The sequence below is a fragment of the Nymphalis io genome, chromosome 24 (assembly GCF_905147045.1).
Source record: "Nymphalis io chromosome 24, ilAglIoxx1.1, whole genome shotgun sequence".
In the NCBI taxonomy this organism is placed as follows: domain Eukaryota; kingdom Metazoa; phylum Arthropoda; class Insecta; order Lepidoptera; family Nymphalidae; genus Nymphalis; species Nymphalis io.
Genome location: NC_065911.1, coordinates 8,190,609 through 8,213,389, shown reverse-complemented (window position 1 = coordinate 8,213,389; position 22,781 = coordinate 8,190,609). Strand labels below are relative to the sequence as shown.

Genomic DNA, 22,781 nt, shown 5'->3' with positions numbered 1-22,781 from the left:
GCTGTTTCCTTTGATAACTGCGGTCGTGCATCCCGTCAGTTGCAAAGATTATAATAATGTAAACAATTTTTTTCCCTTTGATGCCTATTTATGTTTGACGCGTAAACTATGTTTTAGATATTAATAAATTATATTAAAATTAATTTCAGTATCTTTATTCAGTTTAAAATAATATATATTTCGGATCCATTTTATTGGCCAATTATTGTACCTCATCGTTCATCTTATATAGTTTTCAGTCGTTGAGTATTTTGCTGGCCCACCTGGATGGGTACGATCCAATCATCATTTATCTTCTGTTACAATCTCGAGGGTAATTTAGCCATTGGGATTATATGAACAAGTTCCATAACATCTTCGTTCGATGATTAGCGACGTATTGACGCAAGGAGTGTTTACTACTTGCAATGCCAATATATGAGAGGAAATTATAACTAATCATAATAGAGCTATTCGCTCGTCATTCTTCCTAAGTTTAAAAACATACAATGTAACACAAAACATTAAAAAAATAAAAATAAAACGCATACCATTTAATACAATTTTGCAGAAATTATACTTTTTTGTATCACTTGCACATCAGTGTAGTGTAACGTTACATATGGTTACGCAAAAAACGATCAATTAATCCAAATAAGATTCAATTAAAAATATTTTTAAAAACGAACACCGAAACGAGGTAAGGATAAAAACAACCAAAAAAAAACTTTCCTAACTCATTTGTCATATCTGCTCATAGCATAGTCTTCATTCATGTGTAAAAATTATATTTAGCATTTTTATAATTGCGTTGCAGTTGAACGTCGTTCTACTCCCAAATGTAGACATAGCCGGAGAATAAGCTATAAATTTTAACGAATTTTAGGTTATTATTTATTTGTTAAAATGTTTATTCAGTGCGTTTTGTTTTTATTTGTTTTTGGATCACTTAACGCTGGTGAGTTAAACTTAGTTCTAATTTTAATTAATTGCATGAAGTCGTGATGGCCTAGTGGTTAGAACGCGTGAATCTTAACCGATGATCGTGGGTTCAAACCCGGGCAAGCACCACTGAATTTTCTCGTGCTTAATTTGTGTTTATAATTCATCTCATGCTTGACGATGAAGGAAAACATCGTGAGGAAAATTATGCCACATGTGTATTCTACCAACCCGCATTGGAGCAGCGTGGTGGAATAAGCTCCAAACCTACTCCTCAAAAAAGGAAAGGAGGCCTTAGCCCAGCAGTGGGACATTAACAGGCTGTTACTGTAATTACATGAATTTTATTCGTTGTAATAGTGTTTATGTAAGCCTGTTAACGTCCTACGTTTAAAAGGAGAAGGTTTGAAACTTTTTCCACCACGATGTTTACCTTCACCACAAAGCACGAGATGAATTATAAGCACAAATAAAGCACATGAAATTCAGCAGCGTTTGTCTTTGAACAAGCAAAACCTTCGAGTTTAGGATTAACGCTCTCCGCTCTGCATAATAGTGTTTTTTTCTTTATTTAAAGCTAAAAAATAATACTTAAATAAATATTATTTTATAAATATGATGCTAAGCTATTTATTATAAAGAGGGTACTTATACAATATATTGTATGGTTATCATATTCTAAGCGAATTACGGCTCAATTCTATAACTTGTAATATTTTTTATCTGTATTCAGCCAACGTAACGTAAAAACATTATTACATTTTCATGCATTACAATTATTTGTTACTCGTAATTAAGAACTGAATAAGTCTCAATCAGATAGCGCTATCATCCTTTGAAGTATGCACGATATTTCGTTGAATGCACAAATTGGCAATATTTCGCTATTCGAACACTACTGGCCAGCGCTGGTCCAACGTGTTCTAGAAAATTTAGTTAGTGCCCAACACGGCAGATGTTATATTAATTCAACTTGTTAATCAAATTATGACAATAATAAACATATTAGTCCGTTACATTTTTATACATTTTTACAATTTTAATTGATTGAGAGAGAGAAACTCGATATAGAACTATTGTGATATGCTTAAATTATATGCAACATTCCAATAGCTCTTTTTTACGCTGGAAAAACGTATGTGGGGCTCGCTGGTGTCCAATGCGGCGAGTGCGCCCCGAATATCGGAATACCCACTAAAAACCAGCGTTACCCTCTCCGTCTTAACGAGGAGCGCCACGAGAACGCTTGCGCGTCCAATAGCCTTGGCCAACTATTTTTTTTTATAAAAATAATTATTAACTGCTTATCTTGCCATCTTATTGATTTAAAATCCGACCTGACCCTTGGGACGTTGCCGTACTCACTTAAAACACGCGAGACACATCTAGTACCTATTACTACAAAAAATACTTTATCGTGAAGTAAATTTTAATATTATTTATGAAAGAAGTGTCACCATCGTGGTGGGATTAAAATTAGCTTGATTTGAAAGATCTGAACAGTTTTATCCTTTATAAGATTTCGATGTTGTGTCTTGAAAGCCTGCCTTATTACATATATATTAAAAAAAGTAATAGCACAGGTACTATATTTGTATATTTCCTGTTTCATATAAAACAATATGTAACATAAATATGAAATAAATATACATTATCAGCCGGACGCACGCTCTTGACGCTTCGAACGCGTGTCGGACATCCGTCCTCACATAGTGTGGGTGGTACCTTTAATGACCTCGATAATGTATAAAAACACTTGATTAAGGGACAGATAATGCGAAAAACTTACAATAAAGATAAGAAAAAAACAAAGCGACAGTTTAAATATTCTTAAAAATATCACAAATACTACATGGCCAAGTAATTCATCTATGTATAAGCATAAGCGTTATAACTATACCAGACCAAAAATATATAAAAATATGTTACTCATTTTCTTATATTATGGTTTGGTTGTTTGTTTCAGATTATTTTAGAAGTACTTGCTCAATACCGAGACTCGACCACGGGCGAGTTAAAATACGACAACGTGCGAGGCTCGTTCAGTTCATTTGCCTCCAAAACTATGAACTAATTGGCAATAAGTACGCAACGTGTAGGGATGGAGAGTGGGACGTACCTATCCCTGTGTGTATACGTAAGTTGAATTAAGTTCTAAAAATACTTATTACTAAATAAGTGTTTTTACTAACAACTTCATAATGCCTAAGTCTGCCTATATTACGAGAAAAATAATTCAACTTATTAATCATTTAAGGACCTGGTTGTACAGTGCCTAGCATAGAAAATGGACTGCATATGTCAAACTTTGATGATGCCTGGGTCATATATTTTTGCCTACCCGGTCATAAACTCGAGGGATCGTCAGTTATCTACTGTGATGGGAGGAGGTGGAATGCAACAGCCCCTACTTGTGTTGGTAAGCTATTTCATTTTAATGTAAACGATAGTCAAAAAATAGTCCATGGGCTATAAAAATATTTCATTCTCCTTCTCATTTACTGTTAATAATAAATAACTGATAAATATCCAGATTCCACAACTGTAAGCGCACTGAGCTGTGACTTTGAAACTCCTGATATTTGCGGTTGGACGCAAAGTGAGCTACATGACTTTGATTGGAGGAGATTAAATATGAAGACGCCTAGTTCTTTCCTGATGACCGGACCTTCGTATGATCATACTTATGGACAAGGAGGATCAGGTATGTTTGAAAACAGATCTAATGACTGAATGTCACCAGTAACTAATTTCTGTTGAAGCATGTTAGGGACAAACTCTTCAAACGACCTTGCTGTACTATTGATTATTTTCAAATCATCACCAACTATTTAGTAAGTCAGTCAGACTCTTGAACTAGTTTTATAATTTTTAAAATATAGCCATTTGTTTTGTTGTTATTCTTTTAGTATATTTAAATTCATAAAACTTTTATGGTATAAATACTTTAAAGCATAATTTAATTAATATTGTTGAAACCATTTTATATATGTAAATAAAGTTACATAGAGAGATGAGTTTAAAAGAAATTTGTCGTGGTTATTACCTGGTGATTTTTCTCAACAGGATACTATATGTATATCGAGAGCACGTCTAGATTAGAAAATGATACAGCGCGTCTCGTATCACCAGTATATGAAAGCGCTCTTTCTAAAAATTCCTGCTTTTCATTCTTCTACCATATGTACGGGAAGTAAGTTTTTCTCATTTATTATTCAAAACGCAAATCTATTAATAGGGTAAGCGACAAGTTCGCGTGAATAGCCCGATCGTGAAATATCAGAAAGTGATATGCGACATTGGTTACAATTATTATAATATTTAATTATATGTTTATACATTCAGCAAAGCGAATTAAAGTGATACTTATCTTTCTTTACATATACATACATATATACTTTCGTACAACATCTCACGAGTGATATACGAAGTAAGTTCTTACATACGATTACATTCTTAAAAATCTGCATGCCATGATGATGACCAACCAAAATGTCGTACAAAATACTTCGTTTGTTAAGAAAGTGGTAATTTCTCAGAACTTGTGAGCTTAACTCCTTAAATAATACTTTATATTTCTAGCTCTAGTGGTGGTCTTCGAGTTTACCAAAAACCAGACGTTCTTTCACTTCAAACGTTAATTAGCATTAAGTCAGATGAAAACAAATATATTCTTTTCGAAAAGTGGGGAAATTTGGGAAATTTCTGGTTCAGCGCTGTCGTTCCTTTAACGGAATTGGAAACAAATTTTCAGGTAATTGTATTTTCGTACCCATTTTTAATAATAATAAGACAAAAAATATACAGACGAATTCTATATAACTAATTGATCATTCTTCTCTATCTTTTTTTGATCCTATCAATTAAAAATATTAAATACTTAAAAAAATGTTTGTGAGTATCACGTGACTATTGATTTATAAAGATATTAATATGATTCAATAGATTCCTCATGTAATGTCATAGCAAAAATATAACAGGTTCTATACCATTTTATAATGTATTAAAATATTTTTCAAACAGATCGTAATCGAAGGCATACGAGGTTCCAGCTTCACGAGCGACATCGCGATAGATGACGTAGCGATACTTAAAGGGGAGAACTGTACTATTGCTAAGATGGCGGCCACAACTCCGCCTTCTTTTAGAAGTGAGTTTAGAATATATTTTTAGATTTTTTACATATATATACATATATAAAAAGTTATAATCTCCAATCCGCTAAGCTTAAGGGTTAAGTTTGTGGTAGAGCTTCGTGCGTGTGCGTTCTCGTTAGTTATTCCGTCGAACTTTGTATTGCTTTGTTACGGTTCAGTGAATACGCCAATATATGGTAAATATGTCCTGCGTAGTTGGCTAGTCTCCCTTAAGATTAGCCACCATGGCTGAAATCGGTCAGGAGGACATCATCATCAGATCTCATGGTACGCGGCGCATTGATGGTATAAGATGTGGTATTTGCATTGGCTTAATATGCTTAAGTCCTATTTGCCTTTTTTATTACAATTTTTGACAGAATTTAATTTGTGAATGTAAGTTTTCATTATGCCTTCAAATTGTGTTCAAATAAACTTAATTAATTTTTGGCTTAATAATAATTTTGACTACGTTCTCAGGTGATTCTTGCGAAAACCGGTGTTTTTTGAATGACACATTCCATGCCGTGGGTTGTGGCTGTACCTTCGATTGTGTCATGGAAGATAACTGCTGCTTGGACTTTTTGGAAACCTGTGTATTCCAGCTAAGTTAGTTTCTTTATTAATTTTCTTACACAAAAATTCTATTCTCAAAGTGACACTAACATTAAAACTTTTAGAAATAAATCTTAGAGAAAGCAATATGAATCTCAAAATTACCTAAAGTTTTGAAAGTATTTGTACCAATTGAACAAGACTCCATAGTACATTATTTGGCTTCTAGCCAAAGTGAAAAGTGTTCTCTTAAGTTCAGTTTTAATCAATACGTCTCTTGGTGTTGTATGTGGAGTTTTATATTAGAAACTTCATAATCCATTCTAGCTAGTATACAAACTATTTAACTTTTTTTACATTATTAAGACGGCCATCTGATCCTAAATTAAGCAGAGCTTGTACTATGGAAACCAAACAACTGATATACGACATACAATACGTTTCTTTTGTAAATTCATACTTATATAGATAATTACACCCAGACTTAGGACAAACAGACATGTTTATGCTCACAAATGTCTGTCCTGGGTGGGAATCGAACCCACAACCTTCGGCGTTAAAGGCAAGTATCTACCAACCACGCCAACCGGCTCAATTAGTCATACTTAGAGTTATAGTATACATAGTTTTAGTAGCTTCTATCAGTGGATAAATGAAAAGATGGGTATCAAATTTTTGATGTAGAAATCCTTACTTCGAAAAGTATTGAAAGTAAATTTGTAAATTTGTTTATAGCACCAATATCTGATGACATGGCGACAGATTCAAGGGATGCTCCACCACAGACTCAGAAACTGATTGCAGCTATAACAGAAACTACCTCAACTTCAACTAGTACGTCATCTACTACAACATCAACTACTACAACTACACCTAGACCTACAACTACTTCTACAACTACTTCCACAACTTCCACAACAACGCCAAGAATTACTACTGCTAAAACGGAGAGGACAACGAGAAGACCAACAACTAGAAGAATAATAACTACCAAACCAACTACGAAAACTACTACCAGGTTGACGACAGGAAAGCCGAATGTTAAAAGTACTACATCAAAAAAGATAACAATTAAACTTCCTACTACAACTACTTCAACGACCACAACCGTTAAGCCACCAACTACAAGTTCGGTAATTGAAAACACGACGTTGGTATTATCGAAAACAACGGAAGGCACCGTACCTGTATTTGTTGAAAAAGAAAAGAAGAAAACTGTCATCGAATCGAGAAAATTCGAACACGTACAATTGAAAGGTAAAAATTATAATTTAAAAATTAAAAGCTCTTATCAATAGTGATGTTCTCCGATTTCCTAAGTACTATTTACCGTTACTGACACCTTCTTAGCTCCACACATTTAGTGTAATACACACGATATGCTTAAACTAATTTTCACTAATCATTATAAAATTTGTACTGCAATATTTATAAGACGCTTAATTTTTTCAATATTTCCTAACGATTCTTGGTTACCAGCCATTCTGTAAGGTGTAAAGATGAAAATAATCAGTAATACACATACGAGTATACTCGTACATACAACCACGCACACATACACACATTATACGTTCATTCGTAAAGGTCCATATCAAGAACACAATACAATAACTTGCTGGGCTAAGGCTTCCTCTCCTTTTTTGAGGAGAAGGTTTTGGAGCTTATTCCACCACGCTGCTCCAATGCGGGTTGGTGGAATACACATGTGGCTGAATTTCAGTGAAATTAGACACATGCAGGTTTCCTCACGATGTTTTCCTTCACCGTCAAACACGAGATGAATTATAATCACAAATTAAGCACATGAAAATTCAGTGGTGCTTGCCCGGTTTGAACCCACGATCATCGGTTAAGAATCACGCGCTCTTACCACTGGGCCATCTCGGCTTTATAACTTTAAAATAGGAATTTAAATATGAATAATTCATTTTCAGAAGAAGCACACAGCTCAAATGCATGGAAAGTGATATTAATATTAGTGTTTGTGATCGCATTCGTGGCTACGGTGTCGTGGACGGTGGTCGTGCGTTCGGCGCGCGGACGAGTCGCTCTCGCCAAGTTCCGGGGACACGTGCACGCGAACGACCCGGAAGTGCGATATCTATCTACAGATGTAGATGATGATTAATATATTAAATAAGGTTTTAATTAATTTCGTTTTATTATTCACTCTGACAATTTTTTTTTGCGTTAAAATTATACGCAAATAATGCCATGGATTCTAGTGTAAGATGAAGTAGCTCTAGGGAAATGTAATTAACTGTTAAATACAATAATTTCTGTAAAGTTTATATTATCATAATCTCATAATAAATAAGTATACTGTTGAGGATAAGTAAAATATTCATCAAAACTTTGTTATTTAAATTAAACAAAACAAAATATTCACAAGAACATTTTTAATTTAAATTAGAAATACTAAAAAAGATTTAAAAATTCAAAATAAATTAGTTTAAAAGCTTCAAACTGAGGAGTAAGGGTGCGCGAAGCGACGTAGGAGAGCAATTAAGCATAGTTTGTGGAATATTAGTAGCGTTCTGTGAGAGGCTTGAGGTATACGGACAAATTATAATGATGACGTTGGAATCTTTGCAATTCGTTATAGTAGCTCAGTTTCCACCTTCCGTGGAAATAGACCCACGGTGGGTCGGGCGTGATGAAGGCCTATTATAGTTGTAGAATTCATATCCTCAAAAATGTCTTTTTATTGCTCCGATATCAAAAACAAATTAGTAACGTTTTCTTTAGAGGCACCACCAGCCTTAACCTCTTATCGGGGTAGAGCGAGTCTGTCTTTCGGTGTTCTTTGATTTCCCTCCACAATGGCACCATAGTCATTGCCATAGCTATAGCCTTGAATCCAGGCAGGAATCATATCAATTTATCAACTTCTCTAGAAATAAGCCTGTACGATTTTCACCTGCAGTGTAGCTCCGATTGTCATTCGTATTTTTCGTTATTGTTGTTGTATCGCCTAGAGTGATAGCTCCTAGTGGTTAAGAATTCACCATCACCATCCGATTCTGTTATCAAAATAATTATATGGGAAGACGAACAGCAAAAAACCACCCATTTATCAGATACTCTACCGCAAAACAGCAGTACTTGGTATTGTTGTGTTCCGGTTTGAAGGGTGAGTGATCCAGTGTAATTACAGGCACAAGGGACATAATATCGTAATTCCCAAGGTTGTAGCGCATTGGCGATGTAAGCGATGGTTAAAATTTCTTACAATGCCATCACTTACAATCAGGTGGCCCATATGCTCGTCCGCCTACCTATACTATAAAAAAAAAACTTTTTAAATATATATTTTTACAACTTACTGGTTTTTACAATTTACTGGTGGTAGGGCTTTGTGCAAGCTCGTCTGGGTAGGTACCACCCACTCATCAAATATTCTACCGCAAAACAGCAATACTTGATATTGTTGTGTTCCGGTTTGAAGGGTGAGTGAGCCAGTGTAATTACAGGCACAAGGGACATAACATCTTAGTTCCCAAGGTTGGTGGCGCATTGGCTATAAGCGATGGTTGACATTTCTTAGAATGCCAATGTCTAAGGGCGTTTGGTGACCACTTACCATCAGGTGGCCCATATGCTCGTCCACCTTCCTATTCTATAAAAAAAAAAAAACTTAGTTGATGGAACGTCCAAAGGTAAAATCAACACTCATTACTGTTGTATTCCGGTTTGAAGAGTCAGTGGTGTAACTACCAAAACAACTAGTTCCTAAGTTTGATTGTGCATCCGTGGTGTAAGGAACGGTTAATATTTCTAATAGTGCCAATATGGAGCTTCAGTCCCCATTTGCACATTTGCATTTATCTATTTTAAAGTAACTCACTCTAAAGTAAAAGCTTTTGCATTTAAACATCTATGTTACTACATTGTTATCGAAATCTGTTGAATATATATATATATACATATATATCTTTTCATATATATTAAAAAATAAATGAATTCTATAATATTATTACCGGTAAATACAAGGTATTTCTATTCGACTATATGGTTTGTTTTTTTAAGAGTAAATGATCATAAGATACATAATAAGCTTTATTTCTATAAAAATATGATTATAATAAAAAATTTAAATATAATAAGTACACAAAAGAGGCATTATGATTTTTATAAAAAGACGCTGTTGTTTTATCAACGATAAGATTTTTATGTTTTTTAGATATGGCAACACAGTTTCAAAGCTGGCAACTTTAAACGGAAACGCGGGCTAATACAAAACGGTGACCTCGTTTCTAAACATTACCCCGTTTTTACAATGTCACCCGGTATGGGGGCGCAGTGTAGTCTGATCGTCCACTTAATGTACTGCTACACAACACGTATGCGACACTACGCAATCTTGTGCACGCTTGTGCAAGTTACAAGACAAAAAAAAATAAACATATTTGAAGTAGCTCCTTTTTCGTAATTTATTTTAATGAAATCATAATATATATGATAATTATTGCCAGATTTGTTTCTTATATAGTAGTATTACTACTCATATGTTTAATAATATATATGTATTTTTCATATTACCGAAGTAGATTGTTTTATTAATTTTTCGATTCCCCACAACTATCGAACTAAATTTTATGAGTTTAACACTTAATGGTAAAAAAATATAATGACAACAAAATTCCATAAAAAAAAATCTTCGCACAACATAGCATTGCGTATCGCTGCGCAGCAATGGACGGTGTAGGTAAAACCTTATCATACGCCACTATCGACCCGAAGCCATTGTGGGTGCATGCGCAGAATATATGCGGACAAAACTGACGTTTGAACTGGAATTCAGTACCAATCTGAAAGCCGTGAACGTGTAAATACAATTGTAAATATCTCCGTGATATTGAAAATTATATTGATATGTCAACGTGTGCCTGTAGAAAGTAAACTCAGAGGTAAGTCCATTTAATTCTAACGTAATTTGTATAATTCGATTTGTGTTTAAAAATAAAATAATTATCATTTGAGGTTTTATGTAAATTATCATCGTACGTATCATTTGTTCAGTATTATAATACAACAAAATAGACATTATTTAGGTGTTTTTTTTTTAATTTCGAATCTTTTGTGGATTTAAGATTATTGCATAATCATATTTTTTGTTGTTTTTTTTTGTGGATCTTTAAGAAAGGATCTTTGCCTAAATTTGGTACGAGTTAAAAAGGTTTGACTTTTAGTTATGAAGATGTGTAGGCATATTATTGAGGACTATTTTTATGTTGTGAAATACTAATTGCGTAATTGTATAAGTCTATATGACACGTATTTTTTTAGTTATTATCACTCAAATACATATATTAAGAACGGTTATCTATTATTTATATTAATAGAGAGTAAATTAGCAATGATTGTACTTAATTAATAAACACGAGAGTTAAATTAATTATTTTAATTCAATTTATTATTACAAAAAAGGTTATAGTTTTTTTTTATTGTACGATAAAATTAAGAAGTATTTATAAATATAATAAAATCAATATGCTCGTTGAAGTGCTAATTATCTCGCTGCTATGACGAAGTATCTTTGATACAAAATAACTCAGTTCAGTGTTTAATATATAACAAGTATAATAAAAATAACTTTAATAAAATCTAACCATATTATTATATAATGTTATATAACTAAATATATAATAACCATGAAAGTGATAATCCCATTTGTCCAGCCTTCAGAAATTGGTACGGTTATATATACCACTTTTTATCTAACATGTTATATCTTATGTGCCTGTAATGATTTTTGCTTATTTACCATTAAAATGAAAGTTTTCTTAACGTTGTACCACCCTTTGGGTCCCAAAGGGTGGTAGTACCCACAAGAAAGGATGATCACATTTACATGCCATGTATATAGATTTTTTAATTTATTCTAAGGAAACAAAATAAAAATAGAAAAATAATTATGTAAATGTTTCTGATTATATATCGACAAATTCGAATCAATATTTTCCGGTAATTTAAATTGGAAAATTATAATTATTTAATAGGAAACTATGTACAGTCATTTTTATAATATATAAAATAAAAAAAAAAACATAATATACATTACAAATAAAATTAATAAAAATGAATTAATTTATTAATAGGAAATAATATAATAATAATCAGATCAAAAGTTATTAGCTTGTGGAAGTATAATTATGTGTGGAAGTATATTTGTGGAAGTATATATATGTAGAAGAGTATAATTCATTACTTAGAACCGATATCCGCACAACGAAGTCACAGAATTGTTAATTTAATAAAGTTAAGTGAAAAACGCGCAACACAATGCACACATATAGCAACGCAGTTACTGCATTTTCAATTACATAACATATGCATTTTGATATTGTGTTTCGTTGTCACGTGATAATTGATAAACTGTGTTTTATTTTAAGTAACTTTTAAAATAATAGCAATTATATTTGTCTGTATTTTGTCGATAACTTTTTTCTTATTGTAGGGCTTTGTACAAGCCTGGATAGGTACCACCCGCTCATCACATATTACGTCGCCAAGTAGTTTTACTTAGTATTTTTATGTTCCTGTTTAAATGGTGAGTGAACAGGCACAAGGGACACCTTAGTTCTCAAGGTTGGTGGTGCATTGGCGATATACTGAAAGGTTGATAATAATTCTTAAAGCACTTATGATTGTGGGCGATGACCACTTACCATTAGGTGACCCACTTGCTCGTCCGCTTACCTATTTTATATAAAAAAGATAACGGTACATTAATTTTATTATTGAGAAGTTTTAGATAATCTGAAATGAAAATTATTTTGAATCGTCAATTTTTAGTAAGATTTAAATCTAAACTTACCCTATGTACCCTTTTTATAATCAAAATTACATAATCAGCTATGTACATTGTAATTATACATCATACATGTGATTTTAAAATGTGCTATATGCCAATTTGAATAAAATTGTCTAATATATAAAAAAAAAAAACTATTTCTATTCTATTTTAAACATAATTCTACAACACTAATTTAGAATGTGTTTATAATTCATCTCGTGCTTGTCGGAAAACATGTGCGGTGAAGGAAAAAATCGTGAGGAAACTTGCATGTCCCTAATTTCACTGAAATTCTGCCACACGTGTATTGCACCAACCCGCATTAGAGCAGGCAGTGTGGTGGAATAAGCTCCAAACCTTCTCCGCAAAAAGGAGAGGAAGCCTCAGCCCATCAGTGGGACATTCACAGGCTATTACTACTTACTATAATTTAAAATTACTCTTTGATTGAAGGTATAAAGTAAAAGTAAATAGGCAGCTTGTATGTGTTCCACTCTCAGGCAAATGGGTCATCTGATCGTAAGTGGTCATCATCCTTTTTTACAGCGGTACTTACGGTCACCACTATACACTGTCTGTCTTACCTTTAAAACCGAAACACAATAATGCTATTATAGCTATTCGGCTATAGAATATGTCATGAGTGGGTGGTAACTACAATGTACAAAGTCAGACAAGTACAAAGTAGAAAATATCTAAACTTTCACAAACAACGTAAATTATCTCATTTATTATACAAAATATAAGTTAGATAAAAAACGTAATAATGTTTAACGACTTTCATATGAAATTACACAAAAAAGTACGTCATTTAATTTAATAATAAGTATGACTTGTCTGAAAAGATTGTCCTATGAGAAACGGACAGCTTCCTTAAAACAGTTTTGTTATATAACATTGCGGACTTCGTATACAATTCAAAAATCTTGTTTGGTATTTTTATTTTACATATTATAAAAATGACTGCACATAGTTTCCATAGTTATATATAGTATAAAATTATAACAAAATATATATTGTAAGTAATTCAAAAAGGTGTTTAAATTTAGTTAATTTGAATTTCATTAAAGATCTTATCTTATTTTAATTGTTTTTTTATCATGTAAATTGATATATAAATATCAAGAGCTCTCCATAATTATAATATACATTTAGTTTAAAAGTATGCTTGTAACGTTACTTACTTTTGACTATCAACTAGTAAGCGTGACGCTTAAATATTGAATAAAGGATTTTCCTTATGACATGATCGCCCGCATTTCACCCTTGTGTTACTAGAAGGGTATGGGTTTACAATCTCCCCTCTTGTCGGGGACAGATTTTAGAAAAAAGTAACTTATATGCTTCCTTGGGGTTCAAGCTTGCTTCATACCGAATTGAATCGAAATCGATTCAGTGGTTTAGTCGTGAAAGCTTAACGGACAGAAAGACTTACTTTTCTATTTATAATATTCGTATAGATATTTTTATTAATTTAATTATTTAACCAAGTAAAAATATAACACCCGTCTTATTGCCACTAGTGGTGACAGGAGGGCTGGTTAATTTTTTCGCCCAGAGAATCGGAATTGCTATTCAAAGGGGAAATGCTGCTAGCATTATTGCCATTCCACGCGGTCACAATTTGTACAGTAACTATTTTTAGTTTTTATTTGTATTTATTTATTGCCTTAATAATATAGTTAAGAGTGTGTATAAATTAAGTTTAAGCTTGTATCAGTTTAAGTTTTCTTGTACTACTTATCGCTATAAATATTAAACAATAATTTTAATTTGCAAGTCAATGCTAAAAATCGATTTTGTAAAAGCTGATTTAAATAAATAATTACATCGCACGCGAAGTGGACTTGCGTGATAAACATAACGCAAGAAACTTAACTACTCCAATAATAAAAAATAACGTAACAATAACATTATATTTTTCTTTAACGTTCGCTTACATAATTGCTAGGGGATCGGGGGCGGTGGCGAGCTCTTAAGTAAATGATTTGCTCATTTTTCATATCGATTTGGATTCCAGTTATATGTTATAAAAAATGGGTTTATTTAGTTAAGGTGAACATCATATGCTTATATTTTGCTTTTTGGAATTTCATTCTGAAAACGAAGAAAATCCACAAGGCACAAAGACCCGTTTTAATCATAGGACGTAGTTGTAAAAATGTACTTAACAGCAGATCGTAAACTACGTTATTTCTTGTACGTTCGATAAATCAAGGGTATTGAGAGTTGACAGGTCGGCCATATTGATCCAGAACAAAAAAAAAATATATACCTTATTCATATGCATAATTATTTTATACATTTATTTAGGCAGTATACATGTTTTGTATTTTCTCTTTGTGGTGTGGTGTACAATAAAGTATAAAGTAAAGTAAAGTATTTTGGCTCATTATGAGCAGATATACGAAACCCTAATTTCATTTTTGATATGTAAATAAAAAATCGAAGTGATAATTTTTAACGTAATTTTCATATTCTATTAAAATATAGTAAAAACTAATAAAAATTGTTAGCAAAACTAATTACGGGAGATCAAAGAAAATCCTATGAAAGTCTGTTCGCAAATATCTTATAAGGCAATATATTTATTTAATGTTTCTCAATGTAATTTTAAAATGTTTAGAACTTAATAAAAAATGTTCCATACAAAATTTACTCACGAATAAAAGTGCTTGAGATATACTGTTAAGAAAAGTTGGGCGTTTCACGTACTTTGAAAATGCGTGCGCGTTTGTTGGGGAGTATTAATCCAATTAAATATTGACTTTACATTTCATAAAATTTAACTAAAAGAAGCAGAAGAATAAGCTTTTGAAATGCCAAATTAGTAGTTAGTTATTTAATTCGTAACTGATAAATGTTTAATTTTGCATGTTCATTCTGTGAAAACGACATTAGCGCGGCCATCATTGTTGAGATCGATATTTCTTCAAACCAATTTTGCGGTACCTTGTCCATTCGCGTTATTAATAATGCGTGCTGTGTCTTCTGTGGTGCCACGGCGGAGCTCGTGTTCGATATCAACGCGCAATTTCGATTTTGCCATGCTCTGATTTTCCACCGCACCAACAATATAATTTTTTTTTATAAATGTCATTGCAATATTATTAATATAATTTGAATCGACAGATATAATTTGAATGAAAATCGACAATTTTATAAATGAACTACTTAATAATAACTAACTAGTTACAAATTGAATATCTATCAAGCTTGGGAGTGAACCTAAAAGTAACATAAATAAAATAATTATAAATCTATAAGTTTATCTGTATATAAATAGGCGAAGACAAAACAGCTTAGTACCTATTTCTTATTTGTTTGTCAAATATATTTTTTTCTTAGCTATTCTAGAGCTTTACTGGTATCTATACAACAATTTTGAACATAAGACCAGTAATGTTAAAAACGTCTTTTTCATAAACAATGGTGGGTAAATAAACCTTTAAGAAGATTAAACGTGCCTTGAAGACGCAATGCAATTATTGTACAGGCCTTAGCAAAGAGTTCAACCCTGTTACAAAGCCAGTGTTGAACGGCAAGTTATATAATTAACTAAATACAAAAGACGTGGAAATTCAAATTAAACTAAATACCTACTTTATTGGACATCAGAAGTTTCAAAGTAAAGTAACAGCTTGCGATTGTCCCCATTATCCACTCTGGATTGGCTCCTGGCTAGTAATTATAATGTTTATTTCTTCAGGAAAACTTTCGCGTTTATAATATTAGTAAGATATTAAATTATCATCCATAAATTTAGCAATTAAAATATATTTTTTGCATTTTCCCGGGGTCAGAATGACAAGGAACAGCTATATAATGTATTAATAGAAATATTTTTTGGTGAGATGGCTCACAGGAAATGTCAGAAGAGTTTCATCTAACACCTTGCTTATGCAGGTAGATCAATTTTAATTAAAAAATTAATAAGTAAAAACTTAGCGATGCTTAAGATTGAACTCGATATCTTCGTTTAAGATTTAAGAACAAATTTACAGAGAAAAACCTTTGGCCTTATTTCGCTTTACATAAGAAGTTTTACTTAACCTTTTTTTATAACTTAACCTTTAGTTATATCACAGATAAGCAAGAAAATGCTTGCAACATTTTCACTCGAAAAGTTACGAAACTTTATATCCAGAGCTATAACAATTTCGTTAGCAAAGTCATCCTTAATTACGGTAAGGGCTAATTGAGACTTCGAGCGTCAGACGAGTAAGCGTAAGATTTCGAGTGTCAGATGACGTCATCGTTAGATTTCGAGTGTCAGTGACATAAGATTTTTTTATTCTAGGTAATGTGTGCGTGAGATCAATACACGGTAGGAACTAACTGAGAGCTTACATGTTAACACACAAATTCTCGTGAGCAAACCTTGGCACTCACAACATTTTTTACTCTTTTTTATGTGGATTACTGTTATCTTGATTCATTAGAAGACCAACATAATAAGCTTATATGTATTACTATAGTAACTGTTTTTTTTTTTCATAAGATTAAAATGATATCCAAATCACTATTTATATCGAATGCAACTGAATTTTAAAATAGCTCCATCGAACCAATTGAATTTGAATTTTGGCATGAACTCAGAACTGGTGAAAATATATTATTGGTTTGTGTTTTTTTTTTAATTCAATATAACTTTGTTTTAAGAAACTTTTGTTGATGTGAAACATGTATTGGCGCAACTTTGTTTGTTTGTTTGCTTTTAATCGTATTCAAAAAATATAAACGTTCTCAGATATTTATAATTTATTCATTTTATACCAATCATGTGATCATTTTATAATAATTTAAATATTAATATCTTTTCTATTTGTTATAAATATTTTATTTTTGTTAACTCGAAATGTTGATATATTTTGCAACACCTATAATTTAGGAGACACTTGATTTGTATAACGTCATGTTTAAAAACTCAATTGTATTTATTAGTGTACATCTTGTTGGTGTTGATATTATAATAAATAAATAAATAAACTCGGGGTAAAGACCATTCGTGAGCCGTCACGGCAAACGCCGTAATGCTCTCTTATACCGTCTCTTTTGTGTGTGCGTGGCGCGTATATTATACTTCGATGCTAGTTCACGTTAGTGTGTATATAAAGTATTTTACTAACAAAACTTTTTATAGTTATATAATATATATTAAGAGTAATTCATTAAAATTTTTTGTTGTCATTTTATGTTTTTTTTTTAAACCATCATATTTGGCGTTTTCACATCAATCAGGCATCCAATGACGGCTATATTTTTTAATGATGATTAAGTTCAATCCGAAAATGTAAAATTATTTCTATCTTTTCCGATACAATTTATATGCAAAATAGTTCAGAATATAGGGCTTTGTGCAAGCTCTTCTACGTAGGTACCACCCACTCTTCAGATATTTTAGCATCAAACAGCAATATTTAGTATTGTTGTGTGGCCAGTATAATCCGTTCGAACAGACTTGGTTGTTTTTATAATATGTAAAATGCTTTACAAACTAAAAGCGTGCGTAAAATATCACTTAAGACGCCATTTATCTTTGAGAAGTACCATTGGAGATAAACTTGGCTGCAGCATCGGTCAAGGTCATCATTATTGTTTTCACATTAGAGCTCCAAATGTGCAAGCCAGCTTGACTTAGAAGAATGTAGCTTAAATCTAACTTGCATGATATTAATAAAACGACACAAAACACTATTTAAAAATATTTTAAAACCTATTAGGTACACATATGTGTATTCCCTAATTCCCATTGGAACATTGTGGTGAATTTAGCTCCAATACCAATGAGGAGACCAAACCTTTATGTGACTATAATGTGATATTTATATTTATTTAATTTTATAATATAAAAAATTAAAAAAACATAACACGTAAAACTGTCGATACTAAATAATATTCTTCTTTCCCAAACGGTGTTAAGCTTTGATTCAAAAACGCTTTATAAAATACATTCGATTCGATATTTGAAGTCTAATAATAATGTTAAAAGGTATCGAATCACAAAGACCCTTCTCAATTTTTCCATTTCCAATATCTTGCGCGTTCTTATTGATCCATTTTCTTTTGTCCTGTAAATGTGTCATTTGAGACCATTGCGAATAAACAGATTAAGTTGCTAGTTTCCTAAAACAATATTTATTTACAACAATAAAGAACAAACTTGCTGCTATGTTTTTTTTAAATATTTTCTGTGTTAATTGAGTTAAGTTAATTGTATATTAATTATTGCCTTTTTAGTAACACGTTTCTACTAACTTTCATTATTGTCGGTCTGTTTCTATTAAACTTTTTGTAATCGATTTTATTCAAACTAGCTTTCGTGTTAGAGGCATGCAACTTTGAACTAAGCTTTATGATGCTATTCTGTAAGAACAAACTCGAAAGTCACAACAGAAAACATAATGTTATAAATAATTTGGTTTACGCTACGCACGCCATTGTAACTCCCATTTGGCATGATTTGCCGACGCTTTGAAAAGTTATGGTCATATTTCAGTCAATTTACAACAAACTGTAATGAATTATACACTTAATTTTATAATTAAAACGAAAGCCGTTGGAGAGAACTACGGGGTAACGGGGGACGGGGGTAAAATTGCCCATCGTTGAAATCCTTTGGAGAGGCTAGTAGTTTATCTCTTACGGCTGATATGTTGATGATGATCTTCTACGCAGCTTAGTCGTGATATATAATAGCTAGCGTTTATATATAATCGCTAATAATTCATGTCTATGGAATTATGTTTTATTTGGTGTCAGCAGACTTATAAGCTAACGAGGAATATCGTAATATCTGCAGTAAAAAACTAGAACGAGTGGATTGGTGACAATAATTCTAGCGCAAATTGCATGTTGCACCACGGCTTCGATTATCGATAAATTTATACCCTCCTCACCAGTGGAGGCAATGAAACGGGGAGTGGTTTCGGGGAGGTTTTTGCATATAGAGACACACATATACATACTAAAAAGCCGGCTTAATAATTGAATTAATAAACTGTGAATGAACCTTAAATAGTAACATTTTTGATAAATAAAGTTCCAATTGTGACGTCATTAATTGAGTGAAAGAGATAGTCACAAACGCGTTTTATCAGAGGTAATATCTTTGACATTATTCAATGGGTTGTAAACTTGTAACGCCATTAAGAGATAGCAACTAGTTTTCGTGTCAAGGTGTATTAAGTAATAAAAATGAAGGAGATTTGTGAATGAGTGAGTGAGTAAGCGATATGGGTAGTGAACGTTTTTGTTGTCGGGATCTAGTTAACTTACTGTCTAAATTTTTATGATTAGCATTCGTAAATTTCCATATATATATATATGGAAATTAGTATATATATACATTTACCTTTTCCAATTCCTGGTAGAACCTACTTTCAGACTCGGTTGCTTTACGGCAAGAAACTCATTAGTTATTTTTTTAAGTATCAATAAAATTACATACAACAGTAACAGCCTGTGAATGTCCCACTGCTAGGCTAAGGCCGCCTCTCCCTTTTTAAGCAGAAGGTATGGAGGAATGGAGCTTAAGGAATGGAACTTATTCCACCACGCTGCTCCAATGCAGTTTGGTGGAATACAAATGTGGCAGAATTTCAGTGAAATTAGACACATGCTGGTTTTCTCACGATGTTTTCCTTCACCGTATAGCACGAGATGAATTCTAATCAGAAATTAAGCACATGAAAATTCAGTGGTGCTTGCCCGGGTTTGAACCCACGATCATCGGTTAAGATTCACGCGTTCTTACCACTGGGCCATCTCGGTTAAAATTAAATAATTGTATGTAACAATTATATGTATATATAGTTTCGTATCATTTCGTACGTTCCGAAGCGGAGGTAGTTTTATATTATAATTAAAATTGAAAAATGATAATTCAAACGAGCTTGAGAGCCTATTTGAATAAATTATATTTTGACTTTGAAAAAATCTAACAGTGATTCAAAAGTGCTTTATAATCGCGGGACGCATACTTGAATAATAATAATAATAATAATATTCTGGGACATTTTCACACACGGTCATCTGATCCCAAATTAAGCTTGTACAAAACTTGTGCTATGGAAACCAGACAACTGATATACTACATATACTAATTTTCTTTTGTAATTTTTTTTTTTATAGAATAGGAAGGTGGACGAGCATATGGGCCACCTGATGGTAAGTGGTCACCAAACGCCCTTAGACATTGGCATTGTAAGAAATGTAAACCATCGCTTATAGCCAATGCGCCACCAACCTTGGGAACTAAGATTTTATGTCCCTTGTGTCTGTAATTACACTGGCTCACTCACCCTTCAAACCGGAACACAACAATATCAAGTATTGCAAATAATAAAATATAATAATAATATTTAATACATACTTATATAGATAATTACACCCAGACTCAGGACAAACAGACATGTTCATGCACACAAATGTCTGACCTGGGTGGGGACCAACCACGCCAACCGGCTTATCATATAATAATGTCTATTTTGATTTTAATGTAAGAAAAAAAATATCGTCACAGGGTGATCGACAGATGTGCAAGTTTTGTAATTGTTGGTTAAAACAATTTATAATAATCATATATTCTACCGCCGAACATCAATACTATTGTGTGAAGGATGACCGAGCCAATGTAACTACAGGCATGATAGATTTTAGTTCCCAAGGTTGGTGGCGCAATGGCGGTGTAAGTTAATCTTGTAGCATTAATGTCAATGGACAGTGGAAACCACTTACCATCAGGTGGCCCAATTACCAGTCTACCAAACTATTAAATGACTACTATTAACTACGGTAATGAGGCCCACTCGAATAACACGGCAGACGGAAAAAATATATTAACGAAGCTATGTTTTTTTAATTTATTTTGCTATTTATCTAAATAATATCTTAATATATATATATGTACACCCGAATGAATGTTTCAATAAATAATATTTCAGCTTTATATTGCATGTTTGTGAAAACGTCAAATTTAAATTTCATTTGAAGTTTAAAAATAATTTTCCTATTTACAAAGTTAGTCGATTGATTCTGTCAGTGAAAGCCAGTAAGGTAAAATATTAATTATACGATCAAAAGGGAACTTTGATCGCGATATGAAATTAAATTATTCATATTAATATATTTTTAGATGTATTTTTGTAATTACCGAAGTCTGAAACATACAATGAGTGTTTAAAATTGGGGTCGTTACATAAGGGTGTATTATATTTGATGGAAAGTTATTTATTTAATTAATTAACTGGTATAGTGGTTCAACTTACGACTGCCAAGCGATATGGGTTTAAATCGAGGCAGTTAGAATTGATCGGGTAACTACTTATTACTGAATAAAATATAGTCTAGATTTAGGAAACAGTGTTTGCAGTCTCAAGTCTCAGAAATAATGTAAAGCAGTTGGCCTTGCATCTGAGTCCTCTCGTGTCAGATTGCTGTCTAGTAAAAATGCAAACATTTATTTGTTATGAGCCGAAATCGAACCTACGATCAGCATTTTACTGGTGGTAGATGTTTGTGCAAGCTCGTCTGGGTAGGTACCACTCATCAGATAACCTACCGCAAAACAGCAGTACTTGGTATTGTCGTGTTCCGGTTTGAAGGGTGAGTGAACCAATGTAATTACAGGCACAAGGGACAGAACATCTTGGTTCTCAAGGTTGGTTGCGCATTGATGATGTAAGCGATGGTTAAAATTTCTTACAATGCCAATGTCTATGGGCGTTGGTGACCACTTACCATCAGGTGGTTCAAATGCTCGCCCACCTTCCTATTCTATAAAAAAGCATCCATTTACAATGTCTAATTAGTTGCCAAAATTAAACTCTAAAAGTATTTTAGAATCTCATAAACAGCTTTTAATGATACCAAAAAGCCTAAAAGATTTTATAATCCACTGGGACCTATAAAAATAATTAAAACTCCACCAACTCTAAATGGCTGTATTTTGAAAACTTCAAACTTTCGCAGTAATTATATATCTCTACACATATATTATACATTTCTTCATAATTATACTATAATAATTAGCTTTGCTTATGCTTCACGCTGTTTCACCCACGATTATGGTTACTGTTCTACCCCCTTGAGTCGTAGAATGATGTCTTTAATCTTAATGAAAATGGTAAAAAAACAATTACCTAACGACTCTGTATATCTTTTACGTATTCACGGTTAAGACTCAAATTTAATAAAATGCGCTACGGAGCTTATTTCAACTCTTGGATATTTACTATATAATTATTGATTGATTAGCATAAATAATTATTTTAACGCTATTATTTATACTAATTTGCGAAAGTAACTCTGTCTGTCTGTTATGCTTTCAAGGCTAAACCACTGAACCGATGTTGGTGCAATTTGGTATG

At 32.4% G+C, this 22,781-nt stretch overlaps 2 protein-coding genes across 10 annotated transcripts in view; both read left to right on the top strand.

Moving 5' to 3' along the window:
* The first annotated feature begins 801 nt into the window (after nucleotides 1-801).
* Nucleotides 802-7,764, top strand: LOC126777869 (MAM and LDL-receptor class A domain-containing protein 2-like). The gene is made up of 10 exons (XM_050501122.1): nucleotides 802-937; nucleotides 2,888-3,058; nucleotides 3,179-3,340; nucleotides 3,455-3,625; nucleotides 3,988-4,114; nucleotides 4,504-4,675; nucleotides 4,945-5,071; nucleotides 5,538-5,666; nucleotides 6,348-6,869; nucleotides 7,547-7,764. The coding sequence occupies exons 1-10, from the start codon at nucleotides 886-888 to the stop codon at nucleotides 7,738-7,740; spliced, it is 1,827 nt and encodes a 608-aa protein (XP_050357079.1). The 5' UTR covers nucleotides 802-885; the 3' UTR covers nucleotides 7,741-7,764.
* Nucleotides 7,765-10,372: 2,608 nt separating this feature from the next.
* The window catches only part of LOC126777832 (calcium-dependent secretion activator), a 64,660-nt gene continuing 52,251 nt past the window's right edge, over nucleotides 10,373-22,781 (top strand). For 8 of the 9 annotated variants that reach the window (XM_050501032.1, XM_050501030.1, XM_050501035.1 and 5 more), the window contains exon 1: nucleotides 10,373-10,522. The gene's annotated coding sequence lies outside the window, so the exon portion shown is untranslated. The remainder of the gene's footprint in view (nucleotides 10,523-22,781) is intronic. The other variant, XM_050501029.1, reaches the window with a different exon arrangement.

Coding starts and splice junctions, on each gene's coding strand:
- LOC126777869 (XM_050501122.1), top strand. CDS start 886: ATGTTTATTCAGTGCGTTTTGTTTTTATTTGTTTTTGGATCACTTAAC. Junction 938..2,887: donor TTTTGGATCACTTAACGCTG/GTGAGTTAAACT, acceptor TGTTTGTTTCAG/ATTATTTTAGAAGTACTTGC. Junction 3,059..3,178: donor ACCTATCCCTGTGTGTATAC/GTAAGTTGAATT, acceptor TAATCATTTAAG/GACCTGGTTGTACAGTGCCT.